Source organism: Uloborus diversus, chromosome 1, assembly GCF_026930045.1.
Source record: "Uloborus diversus isolate 005 chromosome 1, Udiv.v.3.1, whole genome shotgun sequence".
In the NCBI taxonomy this organism is placed as follows: Eukaryota; Metazoa; Arthropoda; class Arachnida; order Araneae; family Uloboridae; genus Uloborus; species Uloborus diversus.
The window spans coordinates 124,323,301-124,349,222 of record NC_072731.1 but is presented as its reverse complement, the minus strand read 5'-3'; the positions used below and the strand labels follow the sequence as shown (position 1 = coordinate 124,349,222).

Genomic DNA, 25,922 nt, shown 5'->3' with positions numbered 1-25,922 from the left:
AAGAAAAGTTAGCAGAAGTCCCTTTGCAGTGCTTTATTAGTTTAAATTAACTAAGTAACGTTTTAAAGCTTACGTCATGTCTCAGGGGCGTTTTCTTAATTAATTTGAATAGTGGATTCATTATATTGTTCATTAGTTGTATCATCTGTTGTATTGGTTCAGGATCCAGTTGAGGATATTCTTAGTGTCTACATTAGGGGAAATTGTGATTGTGATCAACATCGTATTTTTGTGAAAAACTTTCATCGATTTCTAGTTTTGTGAAGCTTTTCGTGGAGTTTTTAATTTGTAAAGAAATTCAGGGGAATACAATTTTAGTTGGAAAATAATAATGCCGTCTAAAACTATTTTAAATTATGTTAATAAGATCAAGTTATGTTAATAAGCAATCCCCAATGGGGATCCAAAAAGCGCATGAAATTTTTTTTTTGGCAGTTCTGTTCATCTCTAAAGGCACTCAAAAATGCACCACGACGAGCCTCCAAAACTGTAAATCCACCATTCTACAAGGACATCGAAGAGGTGTTGGTAATTTTACCGCGGACAGTTTACTATAAAACTCCTATTTTCAACGCTAATTCTTTTTCAGATTGTCTCATTAGTTCAATACTTACTCTTATTTTTAATTTACTTTTATAGTCTGTTCCACCTTAAGTTGGTACGGAGCATAGCATTATTTTAAGCTACATATAACAGTGACATCTTAAGATGAAACAGATCGGGGGAACAAAACTCATTGTAGCTGTTATGGTGAATTGACACTGGCTGCAATAGCAGAAAAATACGCTTGTCACCATTGACTATTGCTGTGATTATTCGTTTTTAACAGCGACGATTTGTCTATTTCAAACGATGTTACAGCAGAATCAACAAATCATGGTCGTATGGGTGAAAGTAATTTTTATTTTCTTTCACCCATTTAAAGGTGGCTGTATGTGAATGTGGTGCGTGTGTGCAGAGGCGTGTCGTGCACAGAAATTTTGGGGCCCGTTACAAATGACCTTTCCGGACCCACCTCTATATTGTTTACTCCTATATTTCACGCCTAGTTTTAAAAATATTGGGCCCCTTTCAGGCTCAGGTCCGAGCCAGCAGGTGTTCCTTCTCCCCCCTCCCCTGTGTGTGTGTGTGTGTGTGTGTGTGTGTACGAGGGTTGTTCCAAAAGTAAGGTCCGTTGAAAAAAATTAAAAAAAGACATCAAACTAAGAAAAAAAATTGTCATATTAACATTCCTTACATCTTTCTCTATTTTACAGCAAAACTTCCATACGTGTTTAAACATTTCTTGGTCACCTTTTACACGAATTATACAGCTTAATTCAATCAACAACGTGAAAGATAAATCGCATTAAAATGTTTTCACGTTCGATTGTCTCGTGAAAGCCTTCACGCGATTTCAGTGTTGGCAAATGACTGGAGAAATCTCATTGATTAAAATTTTTAATCTGTTACCATCCTCTATTAGTAAACAAATAAAATGTTGGAATTAGTTTAAGCAAGGTTTAAAATGATTTTATTTTTGCTCTTTGATTCTGCTTTTGCCAATAGCAAAACTCAGTAGAAGAAGTTATACGTAAGGGCCAATAACTCATGAGGAAAACATAGAAGAAAGTTTCCAGGTAGCCCCGACCGACATACTAGTTAGAAAAAATGTAAATAGGTAAGCGTTTGCAAAATACGACGGTTTGTTAATTTAATTCTTTCAAACCAATGATATTCAAGTTCAACAACCAATTTTTTGATACTGTCTTAGCTGTGAAAAAAATATAGTTCTTGCGGATATTTAATTTTTTTCATTTATATACAACAGTTAGAAAACCCTTAGGAAGGAGCTTGTTTAGAGACGAGGCAAAGTTTTTACATATCTTCATTTGGAATTTTCTGATAGCATTAATCAAATTCCATTTCCCCCTGTTAGGTTTTTATTTCCCATGATATTCTCTATGTAACTAAGTCTTCTAAATTTCTCAATTTTTTGTGCACAATTTAATTTCTCTGTCTTGTTTTTTAGCTCAGCTCTGGTATTCGATCTTCCCTGGGAAAGCCTGAACGCACCCCTCAACAGTACTTGAATCCGTTCTCCCGAACGTGGAGCAAAGAACCATCACCTGGTTATCCAAAATCATCTGATGAGCCAGACACGTTGTACCGTTATAAGTGGTTATCCTCCACTTCCCGGCGTCCTCGTTCCATGCTGGGAGATGATCTCAAGTCACTTGGATCCGGATACTCTGATTTCGGAAGAGAGAAGAGTCCGAATTACAGGATTAAACACAGAGCTCTTAGTCCGGATTTCAGAACCCTCAGGGAGAAGAGTCCGAAATACAGTAGCAAACAGAGGCCTCTCAGTCCGGATTTTAGGACGTCCAGGACGCCAGCGTTGACAGGTGGATCTGTGTGGTATCCCAAAACTACTCAGTATTGCTCAAATACACAAACAAAGCCAAGAGATCTCCTGAAAGTTAGGCCGAGCTCATATTATTTGCCACGATATTTCACTGGTGAGTGTTGCTGATACATTTAAATTTCTCTTTTTGTTCTGTGAGTTTTCGGTTGCAGTCAATCTTGATTTTCGCTTCTGCGATGAACTTCTTTTGAAGTCAACACTTTTGACAGAGTTTCATTTTTAATTCTCCTCCCCTCCTTTTCACACCAGTGAGCTGCTAAACATGTAACGCGAATGAGTTAAAATCCCCAATTTTACAATTATCGAATTCTTCGAAGCTTTGCGAATATCCGAATTTTGAGCGAACATACGTTAGATCTAAGAATTCATAACATATATATGGAAGAAAGTTTCGTAATGGCCACAACATACTGTTATTTTCCCCTTAGTTTTGTCAATGAAGATTCTCGTGTTGTAAACGCGATCCTTAGTTAGTATGATGCCTAACTAAGGATGATAAGTTTTGAAAGAAGTAGTCAATCGTTTAGTTTGACTATTAAGGGTTTCGTCCGCATTTTGTGAGTTTTTTTTTTTTTTTTTCCTTCGTTGAGTTTCTGTCTTTTTAACTGTGTACTCTTACAGTTAAGGTAAACGCACTAGTAGTGGATACAGTTAAGCATATTTTGTGTCTTTTTTAAACTGTGGGTCTACAATATTAATTTCAATTTTGAAACTCAGTGAGCGTATTATAGCCCGACTATTCCTTAATCGTCCCATTTTCTAAAAAAGCCAGAATTTCAATTTTTTCTATTTTTTTATCCATTTTTTCTCAAACTTCAAATTTGATCCATTAGCGGCCAATCCAAAATCTGAAATTTTCAGTAGTGGCTGCATGCATGAGTCAATAATGGCCATATGACATCCTTTCCTTAGAATTTACACTACTTACTTTAATTTCAAATAACTGATGAATAAAATTTATTTAATATGATAATTACATTATGTACCAATATGGTTAATCATATTTTATTGTACATTTCTTTCTTCAAAGTACATAAGTACTTAAGATAATATAAAAAGTTTCTAGTAAAAAATTTGTATTTGTATATTTTGTACGTTAATGTAAAAAATAAAGTAAAAGAAAATGTATGTACTTATATAAGTATAATGCATATAAACTTTGGTTAGTATGAACTGAATAATTACTATCACTTCAAAATCATTCATAATAAAATAGTAAGGTAAGCACACCATTCAATGTAATTCTAGGACAATTTGTTTCCTACAATTTACCAGGGCACATCAGTCGATATAGGAAATTGGTAGCAAAATTTTTCAATACTACTAAAGACAGGGTGTCCGCGCACCTGGAAAGTCATAAATTTCGACTATGATCGAAAATGGTCATGGGAAAATTATGATTTTCGGCAAAAGATGCTCAAAAATCGTGGAAATTGACAATTGGTTAAGAATTTTGAGTTCAAGAACATGCATATTTATTTAATTCTACACATTAGATTAAACATACGCATCTTGGCCATGTTTTACGCTATTACTCGTCAATCCCAATTTTTCACATTCGAAATCCTATTACATCTGCTTCTTTAATACTCGCTCGTTTTTCTTTTCCATGTGATTTTACCATTTGGGAATTTATAATAATGTATTTAGCATTATTTTTAACCCTCCTTACATGTCTAATTGCGTAGTTGAGGACTTTTAGACTTCTAATTTTTTTCTGACCACATACAATGCGAAAATTTTAAGTAATCCGTGTTGATTCAAGAGACGCATAAAAATTATCATTAATTATCAGCTGTGTCTTAAGTTAATGAAGGTTTTAGAAAATAAAATTGGTTTGAAGAATTAATTACAGACGTTTTGAACATCTATAAAATACAGAAATCAGGGAATTTTGAAGGAGGTAAAATTTTTAAAAAATCAGTAAATGTTAATCAGTAAATGTCGGAAATTTTACAACATTTGTAACCTATCCTAAAATTTTGGCGGTAAATATCTGGTATTTATTGGTAAATTAGCTTTAAGTACTTTAATTTAAGATTTTATATTTTCTTACTATTTATCTTATGCATTTTAAACATAATTTTAGTAACTGTTAGCGAATATTTGGTTCTTGCTCCTACAGCGCACAAGAAAAAAAAATCCAGTTTTTTTCAATTTTAAATTTATCCCCGGTGGTTTGGTTGCGGCTGGGTAATTCGAAAAACAGACATACATTTTTTCTAGCCGCATGCTTTTATTTAATTTACCAATGCAATACTTCTTTATATTTAGTATGCAAATATTTAGTGTGACGCAACTCGTAACCTGATATAAACTGAAATGAAGGAGGCTCGGGTGGAGGTTTTTACTGTTTTGCCCGTTTGAGATGGCTGTTCGCGGTTGTGTTCCGCGTGGACCGAGAAATGTGTCTCCAGTCAACCATGTTACTACACTGAAGGATAATTACTATGCAAGTAACTGAAGGATATATCCTGGGCCCCAGGGGCCTGAAAGAAAATATTACTAGTGAAAAGAATTGGAATTTTGTGCAACTGGACTTAAGATATTTAATTAGTGCTGACATGAAGGTCTTCAGGTTTATAAGAAGTTTTTTTGGTTCTATTTTTCTATTCAAGGATGCGGTTTGTAATTTACAAATACTTACGAGTTTTATGTATGTAACAATAAACTCCAATATTTGTTAAATGTCCGTATTTTACTCGACTCTCAAAATCTAATTAAGTTTTGCATGCATTTAACGCAGAAAAGAGATCCATTCCTCGTTAGCTATTTGCCAACAGTAACTACTAAATTATTGCTAGTCACAGATATTTTAGAAAACTATTAGTAGTACAATGCTCGTATTTTGTTATTCGGCAAACTTTTAAGTTTTATCCGGGAAATTGATAATTTCCCCCTTCCCAAAAAATTGAATTTTAGACGCCCCTGACTATTAGCAGTCATGAAAAAATATGAATCAATAGATTATTAATTACAAAACACATACTTAAAGACTATTAATTGCAAAGATATGATTTAAAGACTTCCAAGAGAAATATTGTTCCATAAACAAGTTTTATATCTGAAAATTTTATATATCATGATTTTTACTCATTTTATTGTGTGTGACTCCATTTTTTACCAGCTCAGCAGGCAGGTTGCAATCGGTTCTAGTTGAATTTTTTTCCACTATGCATACTAGCACGCCAAATTTCTGTTTTTTTTCCCTTTAAATACCAACAAGCTATTTAATATTTTTTCCCTCTGTGATATGCGCCTCTAGACCAGGGCCTAGGAGCCTAGGGGATTAATCCGGGCCTGTGCATACAAGAGGTAAACGCACTAGCAGTCGCCACAGTGAAACATATTTTGTGCCTTTTTCAAACTGTGGGCCAAATGTATTAATTACCACGATTGAAACTCAATGAGCGTATTATAAGCCTTACCCTTTCTTAATTGTCCCATTTTTTTAAAATGCCGGAATGTCATTTTGTTCAATTTTTTTCGCAAACCTCAAATTGATCAGTGGCCATTGTACGTGAGTCTTGTTTGGGAAGGAAAACCCTTTCCAACGATATATAATGTTTGAGGTTGGGGGGGGGGGGGGATTTTTTATCCCCTAATTAGCCGAAATTTAGCTCAATTCGTTAATTAGAAAAAAAATCGAATTCGAAATTTAGAATTTCGGCTTCGAGGTGCACGGGCCCGGGGTACGTTCGAATTTTTGTGTCAAGTTTCAGGGCTGTAGGTGCTATGAGGTCTTCTGGCTATCGGGTACAAACAAAGAAACACCGTCACCTTTATATATATAGATAAGTTTGAGTCCTGAACATCGAAAACTACCAGTTTTTTAAAAGCGACTGATATATATTTATTCTATTTGTTTAAAATCTCTTAGTATACACTTCTTTCTATAAGCCATGTACGAAACATTCGTTTTCAATTTATTGGCTTAATGTTATGTATCTTTACATACCAGTATTTCACGCATAGTGGTGCTATTTAATTACCATAAAACAGAGTGTTCAGACAAATACTACACAGAATTCAATTCGTCAGTGGATATGGTAAAAGACTTTGCATCTCAATTTTGTTTACACGAGTCGCATTTTCATCAGGGACGATTTTTCCTTGGGGACGTTTTTTCCGGGGATGTTTCATCCGGGGACGTTTTGCTGGGGACGTTTTTTCCTGTCACCGCGATTATTACATTTATTTTACGTACTTCATTCTTATAAAACACTTATTTTTCCAGGCGATCACGGACGAGAGTCCGGTGGCTGGAGAGAGAGGTTGTCTCTTCAAAGCTACGCCACTGGAGCTCAACATCACCAAGTGGTGGAGAGGCAATGGCACTACCTCTGCGATGGAGAGGAGGAAGAGGAACTCCCTCCAGGTTTTGCTTATATGACGAGCAGGGGGACTTCTGAGGGGGGAGATGAGGATAGAAGTGTCGTCTCCAGAACAAGGAGGATGAAGATCGAGCGGTTGTCTACTGAAGTGGCAGTTATAGATACAGAAACGCAGGTAGGTGAATACGGATGAAATGTGCAAAATAAGGCAATGTGAATAAAAGTACAAATAAAAGCATATGAAAGAGTTAAAAACTCAGAAAAGAGTTATTTCGAGGCTATTAAAACACTAGAATATCGCCCGTCGATGTATGACGGGGAAAAATTGCTTTTGCATTTGAACGAAGCAATTGCCAGTTCGGTGAAATTTTAACCATTACTCCAATGGATTAACACTAAACTCCAAAGTATAGCGTTCATTGTGGACCACTTTTTCGTTTCTTTATTCTCCTAAAACTAGAAAGTAGCCCCTCAAGGTATGATGGGTGAAAATTGCTTCGACGTTTGAACGAAGTCATTGCCTGTTTGGTAATATTTTGATAGTTGAAATCGCGATCCTAACTCCAGTGGATTAACCCTAAACTCCAGTGGATAGCATTTATTTTCAACCACTTTTTTGATTCTTCATTCCCCTAACGTGGCTGTCTTACCAGTAAAACAGTTAAGTGACTGGATCGAGTTCAGACTTGTCACGATAAAGCTTTTCCCTGCATGTCAAACATTACCGTAACTTATCATCAAATTATCATGCTGTAGAGCAGGTTTCATTATTGAAACACGCGGGTTACTCAATCATCGGCTTTTATATACAGGGTGCTCCGTTTTAATTTGCAAGACCTTTATTTTTGCAACCGTTCGTCCTAGATGTATACTTGTAATTGCAAAAAGGTTCAAAATCAGATGCAGAGTTAAGATATTGAAAGTTTGAAACAAAAATAAAAATGAGTCAAAAATTACAAAATTTAACTTTTTATACGGGCCCTAGGTCCCCTAGCTAATATTTAGAGAAATAATCTCCATTGAAAACTATTACTGACACAAAAAACTTGACATTTGTGCGACCAAAACTCAAGGAGATATTCCAGTTCAAAGTTTTAAAGGACCATACAGAAGATGAGATTGGAACTAATCGCTCTTTCAGAAGAATGACAGGTCGTTAAAGTAAGAAAAGCAAGATATTTATATTTTTCATTGCTATTAAAAATAAATGCAAATGCTATGCCGTGATACGCATAAACACACTACAAAACTTTGAACAGTTTGAAAAACCACACTCTATGCACACATATAATTTTAAACACTAGTTAACTGCTATATTTTCCCCCAAAAGCTGTCCTTGACGACGAATGAAAAGTGGGGCAAATCACAAAACGCTGCGTTTCATATCTCGGTGAATATTGGTCGTACTAATGTCACCTTTTTTTGCTCGAATTATTTTTCAATGGAGATTATTTCCCTAAACGTAAGTTAGGGGACCTGGGGCTCGTATAAAAAGTTAAATTTTGTATTTTTAGACTCAGTTTTATATTTGCTTCAAACTTTCAATATCTTAACTCTGCTTCTAATTTTGAACATTTTTGCAGTGGGAAGTACACATCTAGGACTAACGGTTGCGAAAATAAAGGTATTGCAGATTAAAACGAAACACTCTGTATAAGAGGATTGCAGTCTTACCAGTAAAATAGTTGAGTTACCAGATCCAGTTCAGCCTTGTCAAAAAAAAAAAAAAAAAAAAATGTATGTTAAACATTGCTAAAAAATATTAACAAATTATAAATAACTTTCTGAATTTTTGGTGCTTCGCTTCAACAATGAAATAATGCTATGGCTCGAGTTTCATTGTTGGTGACGTCAGAGTGTTATTCGATCAGTGATTCGGCTTTTATACATTTGAAGATGCCTCTTCATCAGTGCTAAGAATGGTTCAACGAAAACTCAACCAATGGTCACATGAACCCATTGGTTGTGTTTTCGTTGTATCATCCTTTTTTTTTTTTTTTTTTTTTGCACTGATGAAGAGGCTTGTTTTGATGGTCTCAAAACAGCTGTTTGCTAAGTTTTTAACTTTTTTGTTTAATGCTTTTATTTGCATTTTATTCGCATTGTCTTGTTTTACACATATCTTTAGTACACAGCTTTCGACTGCTTTTTCACATACTGGATAAATTCTTATCTTTGTTCAGGGCTCAGTTAGTAAGCAAATATTCGTCAGGTGAAGTCACTTTTTTATATGATACACATAAGCTAGACTTCTTTTCTTATATGAGGCAGTAAGAAGCAAAGGGATGTAAGTGGACATTTTCAAATTTTGAGTAAAACGCGTGTAAAGATTACGCCCTAAGTAAGCTTTCATTGATTTTTTTCCTTCTAAATCATGCTGTACAGCAGCATCTACCAGGGCTGCTAGTACTATCTCTTGCCCCAAGACAGAGGAGGAGTTCACCTACCTTTTGTACTGGTTGTCTCCAAATTTTAAATTTTTCCACTAGCATCCCTTTGCAACTCACTACCTCATATGGTAAATTACTTCAGATTTTTACGGCTTATTTCAATTATATGACGAATTATTTTTAATTTTAATGGAACTCTTAGCTTTATTTTGTTTAAAAGCTCATTAAAAAGATAAAATAACGAACGGTGTCGCCAAACAAGTAACAGCGTCAATGAACAAATTAAATTAATCGCCAAGATTTAAATTTATTAATTAACTGTAACATACTTTTGTTCGGCGCCAATTGATTAACATAAAAATCATCCATCCAATTTTGTTATTCATGTATTAAAGAGTTGAGAAGGGTCATTGAGGCAAGACTAAAAACTTTGGTGACTAGTGAGCGAGCGGAGCGAGCTAAAATCACTCAGCGATCTTTATGGGACTGCGTCAACAGTTCCGGGGGTCGGCGAGCAGGTCGCGGAACCCACTAGTCGTTTCATTGTGATTTATTTTTTTTTCTGCGTGATATTAAGTTATGTGTACTTTTAAATGCCACAAAGCTTTAAAGCAGCAAGTGAGCTTAGAGCTGTTCATAATAATAACAGATTACGGATATTTATCGGATATCCCCAAAGCTGAAGATACTAAAGCAAATAAGCATTATATGAATTATAACAAATTTGTTTTATTTAATGGTATTTAGAACCACCATATAATGTCTTTGCTATTATTGAGAAGGCATTTATAAGCAATCCTGCTGAATACAATCAAATACTTTGTTTTATTTGTATGATAGAATTAATTCTTAACTTAAAAAAATACTATAAAAAAGGGGTGCGATATTAAATGAATTGAAATGTTTACGCAGTGCTAGAAATAATATTTGAATTTTGCATGTACGCATTATTTGTCAGTTATAAATCCTTCAAGGTTTAATGCGTAATATATTTTTTTTTTTTTTGACAACAAAGTGTAATCTTAAGCTCCGAAAACAAAACTTTCAAAAAGGAATTCTATTTTATGTTTTCAAATGAGCTTCAGCTACTCTTATATATAAAAAAATACTTTTGGGAGTGCAATGTGTGTATTAGGAATTTCCTACAAGGGGGAACAATTAACCCGCTATTTAAATGTTCGTACAATTAAATCAGGATCTGAAACATAATTTTGATGCACGTTTAATGACAAAATAAAAATCAAAATAACCTCCAAAAAGATATTTTTCCTCATTTAACAAGCACTAATTTCCAAAATGTTTCAATCAGCGAATCTTGAAATATTGCCTTGTTTAATTAATCTAAACTATTGTTGATAAAGGTACAATAACCAGTGAAAAATGTTGAAGAACTAGTCTTTTTGTTTGTTTCAGTTGGATGTGGATGATTTCAAAAAATGCTTAGCTCGTGAAGAGCGAAAATTTAAGAAAGGGTTTATATCGTCAAGATACACGTCGTGGGACGATCCTATAAGAACTTCGTATAGCAAGTATCTCTCTCCTGTGCCCTGGAAAAACAGCAGCAGCAGCAGTTATGAATCCAGTCGTTGGCTACGAAGTAGTAAGAGAGAACCCCATTCTGAAACCGAATCTAAAAATTCAGGAAAACTGAACAAGGACTTCAGAAAATCTCTCTTGAACGTGAATCTCCCTGAAGCAGACACTAATACCCTGAAGCAAAGAAATTTCAGACTAAGCCGATCCTCATACACTTCTGAAGATGGTGAAACTGGATATGACAGCCACTCTTCATGCACTGATGCAGATAAATCCAGTGGTGAAGCTGAAAGTATTGTTACCGATTCGCTAGACAGGTCATATCTTGAGCTGATGAGTCCGTCTTGCAAGGACTCCCGGATAAGTACTCCCTTCGAGTTCGACGACTACCCTCTACCTGAGGCGTTTCGACCCGAAAGTACTTCTGATTTTGATTCCTCGGTGGCTTTGGATGCTTTCCATCAGGATGAGTACCATACTCATTTAGACAATGTCGGTACAAATGACGAAGAAAGAATACTGGAACACCTTTGTTTCGGTTTCACTTCTCCGAACGAGGGGTCTTCTCAGAGAGATTCCGGATTTTCAGAGCTATATCCCAACTGCGATTCACCAAAAGAACTCTACCTGATCGGTCAAAGTACAGAACAGGACCTGCCAGGTGAAAAATCTGTTTCTAAATTCGATTCAGCTACTGCATATCAGGAAGCAGTTTGCGTTGAGATAGTTAAAGAAAAGAACAAAAATCTTGCTGCTGCGTCGACGTTTATAGGGAATTGCAGGGATATAGATTTTTTGCTATCCGATACTGATTTGGATGCTGGTGCTTTCGAAACATTCGAAGACTTTGAGCGTAGGATCGAACGACAGAAATCTAACATTAGAACGAGACATATTGAACGTACTATTAACAGAAGTGAGTTGGAACTAGATCTAAATCGGTTCATTGGCTCTTGTCACGATATAGATGAAATGCTCGGTTTACCAACTCCACTTAGTCCGGATGAACATCCCGCAGCAGCATTTGAAGAATACATATCGTCTGATGCTGATAATGCCGGAGTACATGCTCGTGTTAACAGTGGGCCTGAAATACCATACAGAAGTTGGATGCCGGTAGAATGCCGTGTCGACGAGCAAGAGAAAACCGACTCCATCTTGAAGTGGGCGGAGTCTTCCACTGCTCCGTTTGAGGTAAGTTTTTAGATATTATCGTTTCAAATGCTTCACAGATTTCGTATTTTATTCCTGAAAGAATTTGGTTGAAAAATTTGGGTGATGCGTTGTATATTTTGATAATCATATATCTTTTTAAAGTTCAATTTTTAGATCCAAAAACTGACAGAAAATTATTTGCATCATTTTTTAGGAAAATTACTTTTAACACCCAAAATTTTTTGTCATATCATTTTTACCTTAACACTGGAATAATATTTCGTCAATATATTTTATGCATTCTATATCAATGAACTTAATAGCAAAAGTACTAAAAGTGCTTATTTCCAGAAATTTAATAGCCATTTTAACAAGAAATTCGCCTTTCAGTAAATATATTTTAATTTTCATAACTAAGCTACCTTTAAAAACATTTCTGAACACTGCGAGCAATAAAAAATTTTAAACACTAATAAAAATAGTTGATGTGACACAATAAAATTATGGAGGACTTGATAGAAATTTTTTTTTTAGTTTTACGAAAAATGCTACATCCAAAGGTTGCAATCGATGAGTGGTGTGCACTGGAAACATTACCAGGGTAATAAAATTTTCTCTGCAACTTAGGAGTTTGTCATCTTGACTTATGCGGTAGAAATTGAAGAACCCTAATTATATTGAAATTCAATTAGTTATGCGGTACATTGTATAATTAAGGTATTTTAAGCAATATTAAAAGCAATTAACGGAAATGAATGTGACTTTCTCGGTACTGATGAGACCTTAAATATAAGATGAACAAAAATTAACTTCTTCGAATATTGATCAACAATAGCTGAACTTCTCTTTTTACGTTTTAATTTGTTCAGAAGGATCTCTTGCACTTGCTTTCTTACCAACTCATGAATAAGGCTTTAATTTGATAAATAAATACCTTTGTGCTGAACAGTAAAATAAGAAATAACAACGCCAGAAAAGCACAAATTCGCAGATTACTGCAAAATTAACTTCTTAAATTGTTTAGCGCATTAAATTGTTTTGGGCATTAAAAGTAATTTGTATCTGCGAATTTGTGCTTTTCTGACGTTGTTATTTCTTATTTCACCGTTCAACAGAAATGTATTTATTTATTGCAGTAATCTGCGAATTTGTGCTTTTCTGACGTTGTTATTTCTTATTTTAATCAAGGCTTTAATTTGTTTAAAACATTAATTACGATACTCTTGGTCTTGCTTCGCACGTCATCTCGCCCCGGGTATCGCAATAAATATTTACAATTGCCTTTATTTTAATCTTGTATCTATTCTTCGTGATTTTTTTCTTCATGCTGTTATGTATGTGTATCTGGGGATAGTTTCTAACAGAAAGGTGAAGGAGTCCTGTGTTCTTCAGAACTTATATTCAATCGTAGTTGAGGCAGTGAGAAGCAAATTGATGTTCCTGGACATTTTCAAGTTTTTAGTAAAACGCGTTTAAAGTTCCGGTCCTAGGTAGGCTTTCATTGAAAACTTTTTCTAAATCACGTATGCGCACCTATCAGCAAGTACTGATTAAGTTATCTGGGGACTCTAGGTCAAACACTTTTTCGGGACCCTTTCGTAGTAAAACCTCGCATTTTTTTCCAATGACTGAAACAGTTTAGGCATTTGGGGGCTCCTAAAAAGTGGAGGCCCTTGGCCACGGCCTAGTTCGCTTATTCAGTAATCTAATCAGGCCCTGCCTATCAGGGCTGCAAGTACTATCGCTTTCTCCAAAACAGAGGAGTGGTTCACCTACTTTTCGTACTGGTTATCTCCAAATGTTTATTTTTGGCGCTTACATCCCAATGCTTCTCAATGCCTCAATTATAGTTTGAAATTTCGGAAACTCTGTAAAAATTCACCTCAAAAAGGAAAAACAATATTAATAATAAACAAATAAAACATTTAAACAAATGAATTCAAAATTTAAGTAGAAATATTGAAGCATTTAAAAGCATTCAACCATTACTTGCTAAAAAAGTTCGGTTTTTTTTTCGGGAGGGGGGGGGGAGATTAGAGCAATCCAGTGGGCAGTTAAGGGCTCTGCTGATTTTTTACAGGGGGTCCAAAATTTATAAATCCCGGCTTAGGAAAATCTTGCATGGCAGCAATGTGAAGGCTACGCAGATCCAAATCACAGTATTACGGTATTACGACGCTACCAGGTTTTAGGTTTGCCCATAGTAACACCTATCGCTGTTAATATTTTAGTTGGATGGTTAATACTAGAATTGCGCAGGTCTTTTTTCTCGTCAGGACATTGATTAACAAGATTATCGTGCTGATTCTATTTAGCTCCATCACTTATGCTTTTCACCAACAACTCAACTCAATTTTGACACTTTTCGAATCCGTTCCTCTTGTTTGCTTTTCATTAACTCCTTCCAAAAATAAAAATCGTCCGCACTTCTGCGTGGGGTGTTTTTTGTCGTGTTATCTATAAAACGGGCTTGACGCCAAGGTTAACGCTCCGGTGTCGAGCCATATTCCCGAGCATACATACGACACACCGGAAGTTGTCACCCCGTCCACTCTAAAAATATGGCATGGGCATAGTCTGCATGTTTCTCATTTGAGGTTTTTGAGGAATAAAATGGATGCAATGAACCTTGCAGACGATTTTTTATCTCATTGGATGAATCCATTTCAAAAGACAAATATATCATCTTTTTGAGGAATAGCAAGTAGCAGTGGTAGTAATCTGTGGAGGGATCTTTAGGGTGCGTTTATAACAGCTTTGAAAGTCGGTAGATGGCGACACAAACAGCTAGAGCGGAAGAAAAGACAGCAGCTCTTTTTAAAGTAGTACGTCATTTTGACTTATGAGCGTGGTCGTGGATAAATTAGTTGTAAAACGTGCTGTGTCCTGTGTTTGTTTTTGATGACACGTTTTAACTTCCAATTGTTGGTTACCGCTTAGTAATTTTCACAGCTATGTTTTCATCTAAATTTGAATTACAGTAAAACTTGGGTAACTCGACTACCACGATAACATGAAATTCACTTTTATTATGCTTGACTCTATGCTAATTTCAGTGAGCGAAAACCTCTCTAACTTGACAAAAATTTGCAGAAACCCTGACATTGAATAGCTATTTTAGTCCAACTTTTGCTACCAATATCCTTTCATATTGACCTCTTCCTCTTCTCTGATTTTTACGCTGCGTTTTATTGGTCAGTCAATTCTTTCAAAGCTCTTTTAGATGATTCCATCCTTTATCCAGAGGAGTCAGGCACCACTCTCTGCTATAATTTCAATTCTAAAAGGCTAGGAAAGAATAGGATAAATGTACTCATGGAAGTCCTTGGGAGAAAGAAGGCACCATGACATGTTTTGCACATACTGCTCACATGTTGTGAGTAGGACTTTTTATCCTTAAACTGAGAAAAAGCTTTTTCACCTCTTTTCAAAAAATATGAATGTATTCCTCCTGGGGTATTCAAATAATAGTACGTATTAGTGATTTTATTATGTACATTTTAAAATAAGAAAACGGAAAGAAAATGTATTTACTGCAATTAATTTTCATAATGCGAATGTTAACATTATCGTAAGTAGGTGATACAGAAATTCTTCAGGAATTAAAATAATGGAATCTCAGTAAGTTGACATCCGCTTAAGTTGACATGTTTCCACGTCCCCTTGTCGTGTCAAGTTATCGAAGCTCCTCCTATTTCCACTTAAAAATGATGTAAAAGGGAAGATAATGATTTTAGTTAGCGTTTCTTGTTCAAATAATATTTTTTATATTTTGCTTTGAGAGAAATTCAAAACAACATTTTATGAGGTTGATTTGCTCTTTCTGTTCCCAATAGATTTGGATTCATGGGCGGAGTTAAGGGGGGGGGGGCTTAAGGGGGCTAAGCCCCCCTTGACAGTTCATTAGCCCCCTAAATGAAAAAGTACAAACTATAAGTTTAATGCCTTCTTTATACACATATTTCTTTTTTCAAAATTTACTACTCTCTTAGCAATTCCAAAGAAAGACGTCCGGGAGCGAGCCCTCGATATCCTAGCATCTTCCTAATTTCATTGAAGGTGGAATTTTCGGGACTTCAATTTTTCACAATTTTGGGCAGGAAGCCCCTCTTTTTACCCATGTCTTACAAAAAGGCGAAGGAATTCTGTGTTCTTCAGCACTTATATTCAAGCGTAAATATAGTTTGAAATTGCAGAAAATGTGTAAAACATCGCAGCAAAAAGGAAAGAAATAGGATAACGGCAGCAGAAACAGACACGCTTAAGATATCGCTCTCAGGTTAACTCAATTTTCTAAGCCTTTTAATATATTTGGAATTTTTAAACTGTTTTTCTCTAACGTTTGGCTGCTTCTGGATCATCTGAATTAGTTATTTCTATTTTTACCTGCTCAATTTCGAAAAAAGGTCCAATAGTACGGTGCAAATAGACCAAAAAAAGGCCTAACCTCAACATCCAAAGTAAAAGTTTCTCTCCATCTCCAAATTGTTCTATACAATCCACATATTGTTTGGTAAAAAGTTACACCGTTTTCAGCGTCGGGTTTTGGGGGGAGGGGGGAAGAAGTTTAGTAGTTTTTATCAATTTTTCCGAAATATTTAGAAAACTATGGTGTTTAGCGCGAAAAGTGCAATATACAAAATAATCTACACTAAATTTCGAACAAAATGGTGCTAAACATTATTTTGTTAAGTGAACGGTTGCAGAGTTACGGCAAGTGAAAAATAGAAATTTTTCGTATTTTTTTAGATTTTTCGGAAAAAATATTCATTATCACTCAGAAAACTAATTTTTTGTATGAAGAGTGTTTTGTAAAAGCAAATTGCGATTTATAGGGCCGGTGGTATGTTTGTGATAAGCCCTTGAAGGAACGACAACCTCATCACCTACTCAAGGGGCTCTACTTTTAAGGGAAAAGGACCGTGGATTCATGGACCGTGGCTACATAAATCTGCGGCACGGAGAAACACAAACTTTCTCTAGACAATGCCGCAATAAGAATGAATGTATTTTAAACATAGATAATTTTTTAAATTATAAAAAATCATAACAATTATGATTTATAGCTATATCATTTTTAACGATAACATTTTTATAAGTGCAGCTTTTGAAGTTTTTTCTTTAGAAAATACGCATATTTGCCTGTGTATTGCAACCTTATTTTATTGTTGTATATTTTTGACGTTCTTAAACTGAGTTCAATACTGATATTTAATAAAAATGTACAACGTTGAATGCCACATATTGTGATGTAAAGTATCCACCAGTATTCAGTTCTCTTCAAGCATACCACCGTCCTCTTCTAGATCTTCGTCTATGATATTAGTGCCCACATTATTACTTCCTAGACCTGAGCAATTACTGCACGTGCTTGAGCAGTTTAGACCACTACTTCTGCACTCGCACTTATGGAAACATTTGGCTTTGTAAACGCGCACTATGAAGGAAAGTAATTCCTAGGGAGCTGCAGAACGCATTGTTATAATTGGTCTCAGGTATTCACCAATCTTCTTCCACCCCCACTGGAGGTAAATTTTTTCTCTCATCCAGCCGCTGCTGAACCTGGTGATAGGTTCTATATGAATGCTGCCTGGTTGCTGCTGAAGTAGGTGTAAGCCAACTTGAACAATGAATGTATGGGCTGCTTTGCAATAGCCTGCATGTAACACTGGTAGCGAACGCTATCTAGATCTTCAGCATTCTTTGCTCCAAACCTCGCAAGAAAAAAATACTTTCCTGTGTCAGCCACTGCACTGGGATCAGCTTTGGAATCGTTAAAGATTTAGAAGCTTCGTAAGAAGAGGGTTGTTGGCTTACACTTTCCTATACGGTGAAATATTTCCCTTTCTCGTAGAAAGATGGTACATTGTCACATCCTGTGAAGGCATATATTGCAAAGAGTACACCCTTCATATCTCCAATCCTTCGCTGAATGTCCCAAACAGTGCGCACCTTCTCCTGCTGATTGCCTTTCTTTGGTATCACCATTTTCATTTTTTTTTTCTGATGGTGTGTGAACATTCAACAAGAATAGTAAGTCCATGTTATCACCGATCACACAAGCTTCATCTCCATTCTTAGCTTAATCAATCGCTGTTAAAACTATTAATAAGTCAGCGTCACCCGATGTTTGATGAACTGTGCAACCGCCTCTTTGCAAGTACATTGTCAGGATAGAAATAAGGTCCATTTTGTTCTTAGTGTTAGCTAGAAATTCACTTTGGTTGATAGTTGCATCGATTCAGTCTTTAACTTTGACTTCAATATTAGTGGCAGAACGTGATCTACGTAATTATTCTTCATCTTTTGTGGTTCCTTGCTCGTATTCACCAAAAACAAGTTGTTAGCCTGTAATGAGCAATTACGTAATTTATGTATTGCTCGCAAATCTGTGTGAAGGTAGCTGGGCAACGTCAGAAAACACGATGAAGAAGGTGATCTTCCTCAATGATGAAGGACACTTTTTTTAAGTTTGGGGTGACCGATGATTCATTTTAATCTGGAACCAAAACAGACACCATTGAAGATTTGCTCTCCTTTCTTATCGAGCCGGTTTGTTGAACAAGGATGGAGGATATGCACATAATTAAAATTAAAATACAGTCGAGCCCGCTTATTGGAATATCGGTTAAAAGAATATCCAGCTTAATATAATACATTTTCAATGTACCAAACCAATGTAATGCGGTTATTTTTATCTCGGTTTTTGGAATATCCCGCTCATTAGAATATTTTTTTGTGGCAAAATGGCTATTCACCTAAGCGGGTTCGACAGTATTTCTTAAAGTCTCTCATTTTCTTACAGTGCACACCATCGGATGTGAGAGAGTGATAGGCAGGGATGCACGTGGACTCAAGTAAAATATTCTGACGGCAGTGTGAAATTTTCTGAAACTATGAGGAAGCTCGACTTTTCCCCCTCCCCAGTAAAAACTCTTCACACACACATATATATATGTATATATATATATATGCATACAAAAATCATTTAAATCATTAATAAAAATTATTTTAAAAGGATTTTTTTTTATTTTTTAAAATAATTTTTCAGTTTTAGAATGTGTTGTCAACCCAAAATTTTCGGAAATTTCTGAAATTTCGGATCAAAAACACCCTTGGTATTAGGGTTCACACATACAGTGGTGTTGTTAATTGTCATAGACTTGGTAATAGAGGCTAAAGACTGAACAGCTAACTTTCTTTTCAAGTGTATCTCTGAATGTTTTGTTCTGAATCTTTTTTAAAGCTAGCGTAGTCTAACTTCAAGTGCTTTATCACAGTTCACGTAAATTGCAGAAAACCGGTTCTCGTTCCCAGTATTTCTACGTTTCTAACCCCATGTGGTACCTCTTAGTTTCTTTTAGACTAGAATACGATTGTACAATATTATTTTTTAATAAAATTGTTTCATTATTTCTGTTTACGTAGTTAGAACTTCATTTTCCAAAAAATCTTAAAAATGCAAAAATTTTCTACTTTTACATCCGCCTTAAATCTGGAACCGTTCAGCTAACAAAATAATGCTTAGTACCATTTTGTTCGTAATTTAGTGTAGATTATTTTGTATATTGCACTTTTTGCACTAAACGCCATAGTTTTTTAAATATCTTCAAAAAATTGATAAAAACTACTAATTTACCAACTTTTTCCCCCCTTCCCCCAAAACCCGACGCTGAAAACGGTGTAACTTTTTACCAAACAATATGTGGACAGTATAGAATAATTTGGAGATGAAGAGAAACTTTTACTTTGGATGTTTAGGTTTATGTCTAATTGCACTCTACTACAACCCCTGGTAACAGACACCGACGATTCTGATGATGATAGGATGAGGAAACGATAAGTAATGGACAGAATTCCCATTTTCTCTACAAAATGTGCAAAAGATCTTTATTTTTAGATCTACTAGGGGGCTTTGTCCGCTACTTGTTAACGCTCACCAACCCCCGAAGATGGCTTGGCAATCTTATTTGATTCGCAAAGATTTAAATCGTCAGTTGAAAATAAACAGATTAAAAACGCAATATGAGCCTCTTTGGATCAAAAAATACCCCTTCCCCGGGTTTCAAAATAACTTGTACCAACTTGCAGAGCGGTAAGGGCTAAAGAGCTCCTAAGCTCCTTAGTTTTAGGACTCTGAAAAAAAGATGGTTTGAAATTATTTTTGAATATTTCAGGGAAAACCCATTTTCCTCCTAGTCTCTCTTCTTGCTACAAATGTTAATGTTTTAAATTTTCATCTATCTACCCTTTCAGAGGAATGTTAGCGGTTAATTTAATGCATGTTTCTCTCGAAATCAAAATAATGGCAGTGAAATTGTTGAAATCTGAGAAAAATAGGGGTTCGCCATGGGTGATGGGGGAAAAAATGGTCATGTTTGAGTTCAGGAGGTCATTTTACATAAGAACCATCGGGAGCCTTTTTCATGCCTCTTAATGTAATTAATTTGTTCATAATGAAAAGATTAACTTTAACTTTAGAAAATCTTTATTTTTGATTAAACTATGCAGAAGATCTAAACATCAAATTTTAACAGTTATGTTGTGGTGAATTTTTTTTTTAAATTTCTTTGATTTAAGAAAAATATAGAAAAAAAGGATTCTTTTTTGTAGAAATCATAAATTCGAGTCCTCGTGCGATACATTTTTTTTTAATCCAAATATTTTTTAACTTGAATAAAAAATTTTGCGATTTAGGTGGGTCTGTAGCAGCAACTTTTTATCAACTTGGCATTTTGAATTTTTCAAAAAAAGGTTTTTTCGATACGCCCTAGTATTTAGTTCGTTGTTGCCATCTGGACGCATAATTGTTCTCATCCACTAGTACTGAGCAGCGATTTTCGTAAAGTAGCGGTTTAAGTGAAATCATCTTTTCTATTCCTTCAAAATAAACTGAAAAACCAGGCATTAGAATGAATCGAATAGAGTAGTTTACTTCAGTCAAAAGTACTACTTTAAGTCATTGAAATGGATAGAATGAGCAAAAAAAAAAAAAAAAAAAAAATAATAATAATAACATGGACCCAGAAAATACTCTCGTTCTCCCAACAGTTTAATTATTTTTTTTTAAATCTCCGATTTTTCAAACAAGGCGTGGTCTTGATGACGTCACAAATGATGCACTTTCTACTACGTTTCTACGTTACGATAATCAAGCAGCGAATTAAAATTGCGCTCTACGCTTGCTATCAACCATATCGTTGCCAATACAAGTGAGTAAAGATGCGAATTAAATATTTTGCACTGTGAATGGCAACACTGAATGGCATTTCATCATTTGTGATGTCATCGGCACAAGCCGTAAACAGTAAAAGCGCTCCGATTTAAGTAATTTTTTAAAAATATTAAACACAAACAAATTTATCAAAAAATGATCAGATCCTATGTTTTTAAGCATGATCTTTCAGAAAAAAATACTTTTAAAATTTTGGAAACGACCCCATTGCGATACACGGGGGTAAGACGAAAAAAAATCGATTGATAACACTCGTTGCACAACAGGACGACATACAAGTTAGTGTTTCCTCTTATGAATGCCAGCGGGACAAGAACACTAACTAAACTTTTAAAAATAAAACAGCAGTTTTGGCTAAGGAATGAAAAAAGAAATCAAATACCCATTCTCGAAACAAGCAATAAAAGTTTGTGTGAAAAGTTTGCCATAATAAAAACAAAAAATCACCAAAAAAACAAAAAAACAAAAAACAAAAAACACACACAAAAAAAAAAAAAAAAAAAACTTGCAATGAAAGTATGCGTAAATGAATAAATTGTTTAACATTTCCCGCGGGGATGTTGTATTTCGGCTGTTGTTGAAATCAAGCGACTACGTTTCGTTTAGAAAACAAACAACACAAGGGACAAGAACAAACTAAACTTTCGAAAACAAAATAGTAATTTTTGCTAAAAGGAATGAAAAAAGAAATCAAATATCCATTCTCGAAACAAACAATAAGAATGTGAGAAACGTTTCCCATCATAGAAAAAAAAAAAGAAGAAAACCTGAAATGAAAGTACGTAAATGGGCAAATTGTTTAGTACTTTCCACGCGATGTTGTGATTCGGCTGTTTGTTGACATAAAGCGACAGCGTTTCTTTCAGAAATTTCGCGTTTCGTGAGCCTATTCCGGTCGTGCGGCGATGATGCTCGTCGAATGTTTATCTTTCGTCGTGTTCGGTGGGGTGCGAAACGGAGACGCCATCCTCAGCAGCCGAGAATGTTTTAATGAGCCGTAATGGATCTCTTCCTCTTTTGCTCTCTCTGGAACCCTACCAATACCAGGGGCAGCCGAGGTCCATTGACCATCGATGACCGCTGGTACGGAAAATAGTTTCATTTGTTGACAGCATTCGAATGAAGAGAAATTGAGTTTAGAGTGGATAATTTCGGCGAAAAATAGCAACATAAAATGACATTTGTGAACTGTGGCAACGTTAGTGATGGTTGAGGATTCAGCTGTTCTATGACGGTGACTCCAAATGGCCGATTAACTTCTTGTGCACATTTCAGTACGATTACACTTACATTTTTTTTTCCACTGAAGGGGAGGTTAATAATTACCCATTGGTTGCAACGAATCATTTTTCTTCTCTTTTTTTTTCCTACTGAAGCTTACTCGACAAATATAGGGAACGGCAGGCCAGTTAGTTAGGGAGATGGGGGGGGGGAGAGAATTGCTCCCCTTGCTTTGAGAAATGAATTTATTTGAATATAAAAGAACGTGGTTTTTGTTGCTGTTTGTTTTAAGAAGAAATTTACCAGGAACTTTAAATGCATTATCTTAATGTATAAAAATCTTCTGTGCGGACGTTTCTCATCAACCATAAGGCTTTTAAATAGCTGGACCAATTTTGATCAAATTTTTTGTGTGTAATTAAATTGTGGCAAGCATGGTTTCGAAGCGCGATGGATCGAATCAGAAACGTTTTTGTTAATCAATTAATTAATTAAAACATCGGATGGTTATATCTCCCAAATGATTAATATTTATTTTAACTATTGTTGAGAGAGAACTGAAAAAAATATTTAACCCGTTGCCAAAGGACAATAAGAAAGCTATCTCTCCTTTTTATAATGAAATTTCCTACTGTGATGTATGTCAATTGAGAATAGACAATCCTTCATTTCTTGAAAGCAACGATTTTAGGTCCCGTGATACAGTGTTGCAGATTGGGGGAAATTTCCCCGTTTTGGGGAAATCTGGTGCTCTCTGGGGAAATGGGTTTTGAGGGGAATTCTTTGGGGAAAATTTTTTTCCTTGGGGAAAACCTGGGGAAAAATATTTTTTTCATATTTAAATTAGCGTCTTAACATCTGGTAGTTACATTGTTTGTATCAAACAGCGTTGATTTAGCTTTGCTGAACTTTATGGAATTCGCATTTTGCATTATGTGGAGTATTATGCTGCGGAATTCGCATTAATAGTTCTGCGTGAGTAACTAGTTGATACGTGAAACAGGCAAAAATGAGTATGATGAAGAATGTTCTTAGATAAATATATACAAAAATCATAGTTTCAATGTACATACAGAAGCAGAGTAAGTAAATTTGAGTAGAAAAAAAATATTTGGTTATTTCTTATATCCTGGTCAAGTACTTGTATTTATGACTAGTGGCATCCGCACGGCTTTAACGGTAGTAGAAAATTAAAAGTTATTTTGGTTCCCCTATATATTTATAAATAATGCATGATGAATTTCTCGCCAATTGGTTTGCCAACGTGACGGTTCCGCATTATGATAACTTGGTAATTTAGTCGTCCATCTTTTGATAATTTTGCTCGGGAAAATGTTCTTAAAATTGGAATAGAAAAAGAACAAAATCGAATTTTCGAAAAATCGCTTAAAGGTGCACACCCCCGTGCTACAAACTAATTCTTTGCCAAATTTCATGAAAATCAGTCGAACGATCTAGGTGATATGCGCGTCACAGAGATCCTGACAGAGAGAGAGATCCGAACAGAGAGACTTTCAGCTTTATTATTAGTAAAAATAAAAAGATAAAGATATAGACAAAAAAAGAAAAAAGAAACGAAAATGGGAAGAAAAAAAAAAAGTTGGGGAATTTTATAAGAAAAATTGGCTATTTGGGGGAAAAATAATTTTCAAGAGACAAAAATATCAGAGGAAGTCGACTCATTTTATGAAAATATTCGTGGAAAAATAATTTTTGAATTTGGGAAATTTTGATAGAAAACATCGCTTTTTGGGGAAAAGTTGGAAGGGAATTGGGGAAATCTGGATTTGACCATCTGGCAACACTGCCGTGATGTGATATATTTTAAACTAAAGTACTCGAAGAAATTGGGTAAATGTTTCTTCTTTCGTCGTAGCCGAATCATGTGGCCGAATCGGTGCTTTAGGTTTTCCTAACCAAATGATCAGAAAGTACCGTACCTAGCAACATTTGTTTCTCGGCTCAAGTCCATCTTAGTTTCGGCAACAACGCTTGGGGGGGGGGGGGGGGAGACGTCTAGCTGCTCTCAACCCGCCCTCTCAGATCTTGGCCGCACTTGATACTTACTGCTGTATGTGCTGTATTGCTTCTAGAAGGGAACATATTCTATATTTGAGGCACTTTTTCTATAGCAAACTGACACTTTCGATTTGTTCATTTTGAGGATGTGTTGATTTTTATATTGCCATAATTGTCTGATAATTTATTTTTATGTTATTTTATATCTTACTACGTGTTGCGTATTGTGGGTAAGTTTCATAAAATTCTACACGTAACTTTTGAGTAATTGTCATTTTTGTGATTTTTTCCTTAGTTTATGATAACCAGTGTATGTATGTATGTATGTATGTATGTATGTAATGGTGTGTGTATGTGTATGCACGTGCGTGTGTGTGTAGGTGTGCGTGTGTGCAGACGTACGTGTAATTATTTTACATCGACAAATTTAAAAAAAAAAGTTCACTTCAAGTAATTTCTAAAGCGAAAAACTTAAAATATACGAAAATATTAAATCTGAATGCTTTTTCTATTTGCTCGATTCACACCGAAAAGAATTAGCTAAAAGTAATTATTGGGCATCTGGAAAAATGCACAATAAATAAATAAATGCTTAAATAAAAGGAAAAATAAATGAAAGAAAAAATTAATAATAATTTTTAAAAAATGCAGTTACCTTTAATATTTTAGCGGCGTAGGAGAAGGAGTGTTCCCCGGGTCCGGTCCCCTCCCTTGAAGTTCAAAATTAAATTTCCATTGCAAAAATTCAAGTTATTTTCTTTTGTAACCTGTAACTACTGACAATCACTTAATTCTGAAAAAGAAAAAAAAAATCTTATTTCCTAGAAAATGATTTCTACTGAAAGTGTGGCAACCATTTGCCTAGGGATCTTGGCATCAGTTTTTTTTTTTAACCTAAGAATTGGGCTTTGCTCTCTTGATTAACTAATAATTGTTCTAAGATTAGATCAAGCAGCGTATATTCTTTTAATTTGCTCCTTCAAAAAAAAAAAAAAGAAAAAAAAGAAAAACCTATATCTTCAGATTTTTGTGGTTACGTTGAGCACTTGTGACAGTCAAGCGCGAAATGACTTCAGAAACGGGAAAATGGTGGTCGTTATCTCCGAAAGAGCCTCAATTGTAGTAATGGATTTTTACACTCCAAAAAAAGAATCAAAATTGAATCAGGAAGATAGAGATCAACAAAACAACGACTTGTTTTACGGATAACGGAGACAAAAATCGCTCTTATTTTTCGGAATCCCAGCCACTGGTTAACTCCTTTTCTCTGTCAACGGAGCGAAAAATTACATTTAATGGGGTGGCAACAGTAAACTGCATAACAACGAGTTGATCTGCCTGCCATTTTTAAGTCCCATGTATGGTGTCTTAAATCACTAACAACGATTTTATCAATGTGGTTGTACATTTAGTAAACACACGCAAGAATTAAACAACATTTAAGCATGTGGGTAATTTTCCAAAATTCGAAGAATATCATGTCCTTGAAGGATGATAACACAAGAATTGTTTGATCTAGAAAGTGTTTTGTTTTGTTCAATCGTTAGAAATAATTTTTCCGATGCTATTCCATTCATATTGAAACAATAACTCGAAAGAAGACTTTGAACAACCAAAAAGTCATT

At 35.1% G+C, this 25,922-nt stretch overlaps 2 protein-coding genes across 2 annotated transcripts in view; both read left to right on the top strand.

Moving 5' to 3' along the window:
* Positions 1-1,710: 1,710 nt before the first annotated feature.
* Positions 1,711-11,758, top strand: LOC129234732 (uncharacterized). The gene is made up of 6 exons (XM_054868740.1): positions 1,711-1,755; positions 2,012-2,501; positions 6,645-6,916; positions 10,545-11,301; positions 11,440-11,714; positions 11,750-11,758. Exons 1-6 carry the CDS (start codon positions 1,711-1,713, stop codon positions 11,756-11,758), a joined length of 1,848 nt encoding a protein of 615 aa, XP_054724715.1.
* A 2-nt stretch (positions 11,759-11,760) lies between these two features.
* Positions 11,761-25,922, top strand: part of LOC129231810 (FH1/FH2 domain-containing protein 3-like) — a gene marked incomplete at its 3' end in the record, with an annotated part of 200,123 nt that continues 185,961 nt past the window's right edge. The window contains 1 exon segment of the mRNA XM_054866198.1: positions 11,761-11,861. Within this exon segment, the coding sequence (XP_054722173.1) occupies positions 11,778-11,861 (84 nt within the window).

Bases quoted from the DNA above. Each gene is read 5' to 3' on its own strand.
- LOC129234732 (XM_054868740.1), top strand. From the start codon at position 1,711: ATGATATTCAAGTTCAACAACCAATTTTTTGATACTGTCTTAGCT. The intron at 6,917-10,544 runs GTAGGTGAATAC...TGTTTGTTTCAG, and splicing joins TTATAGATACAGAAACGCAG to TTGGATGTGGATGATTTCAA. The intron at 11,302-11,439 runs GTCAAAGTACAG...CGACGTTTATAG, and splicing joins AAAAGAACTCTACCTGATCG to GGAATTGCAGGGATATAGAT.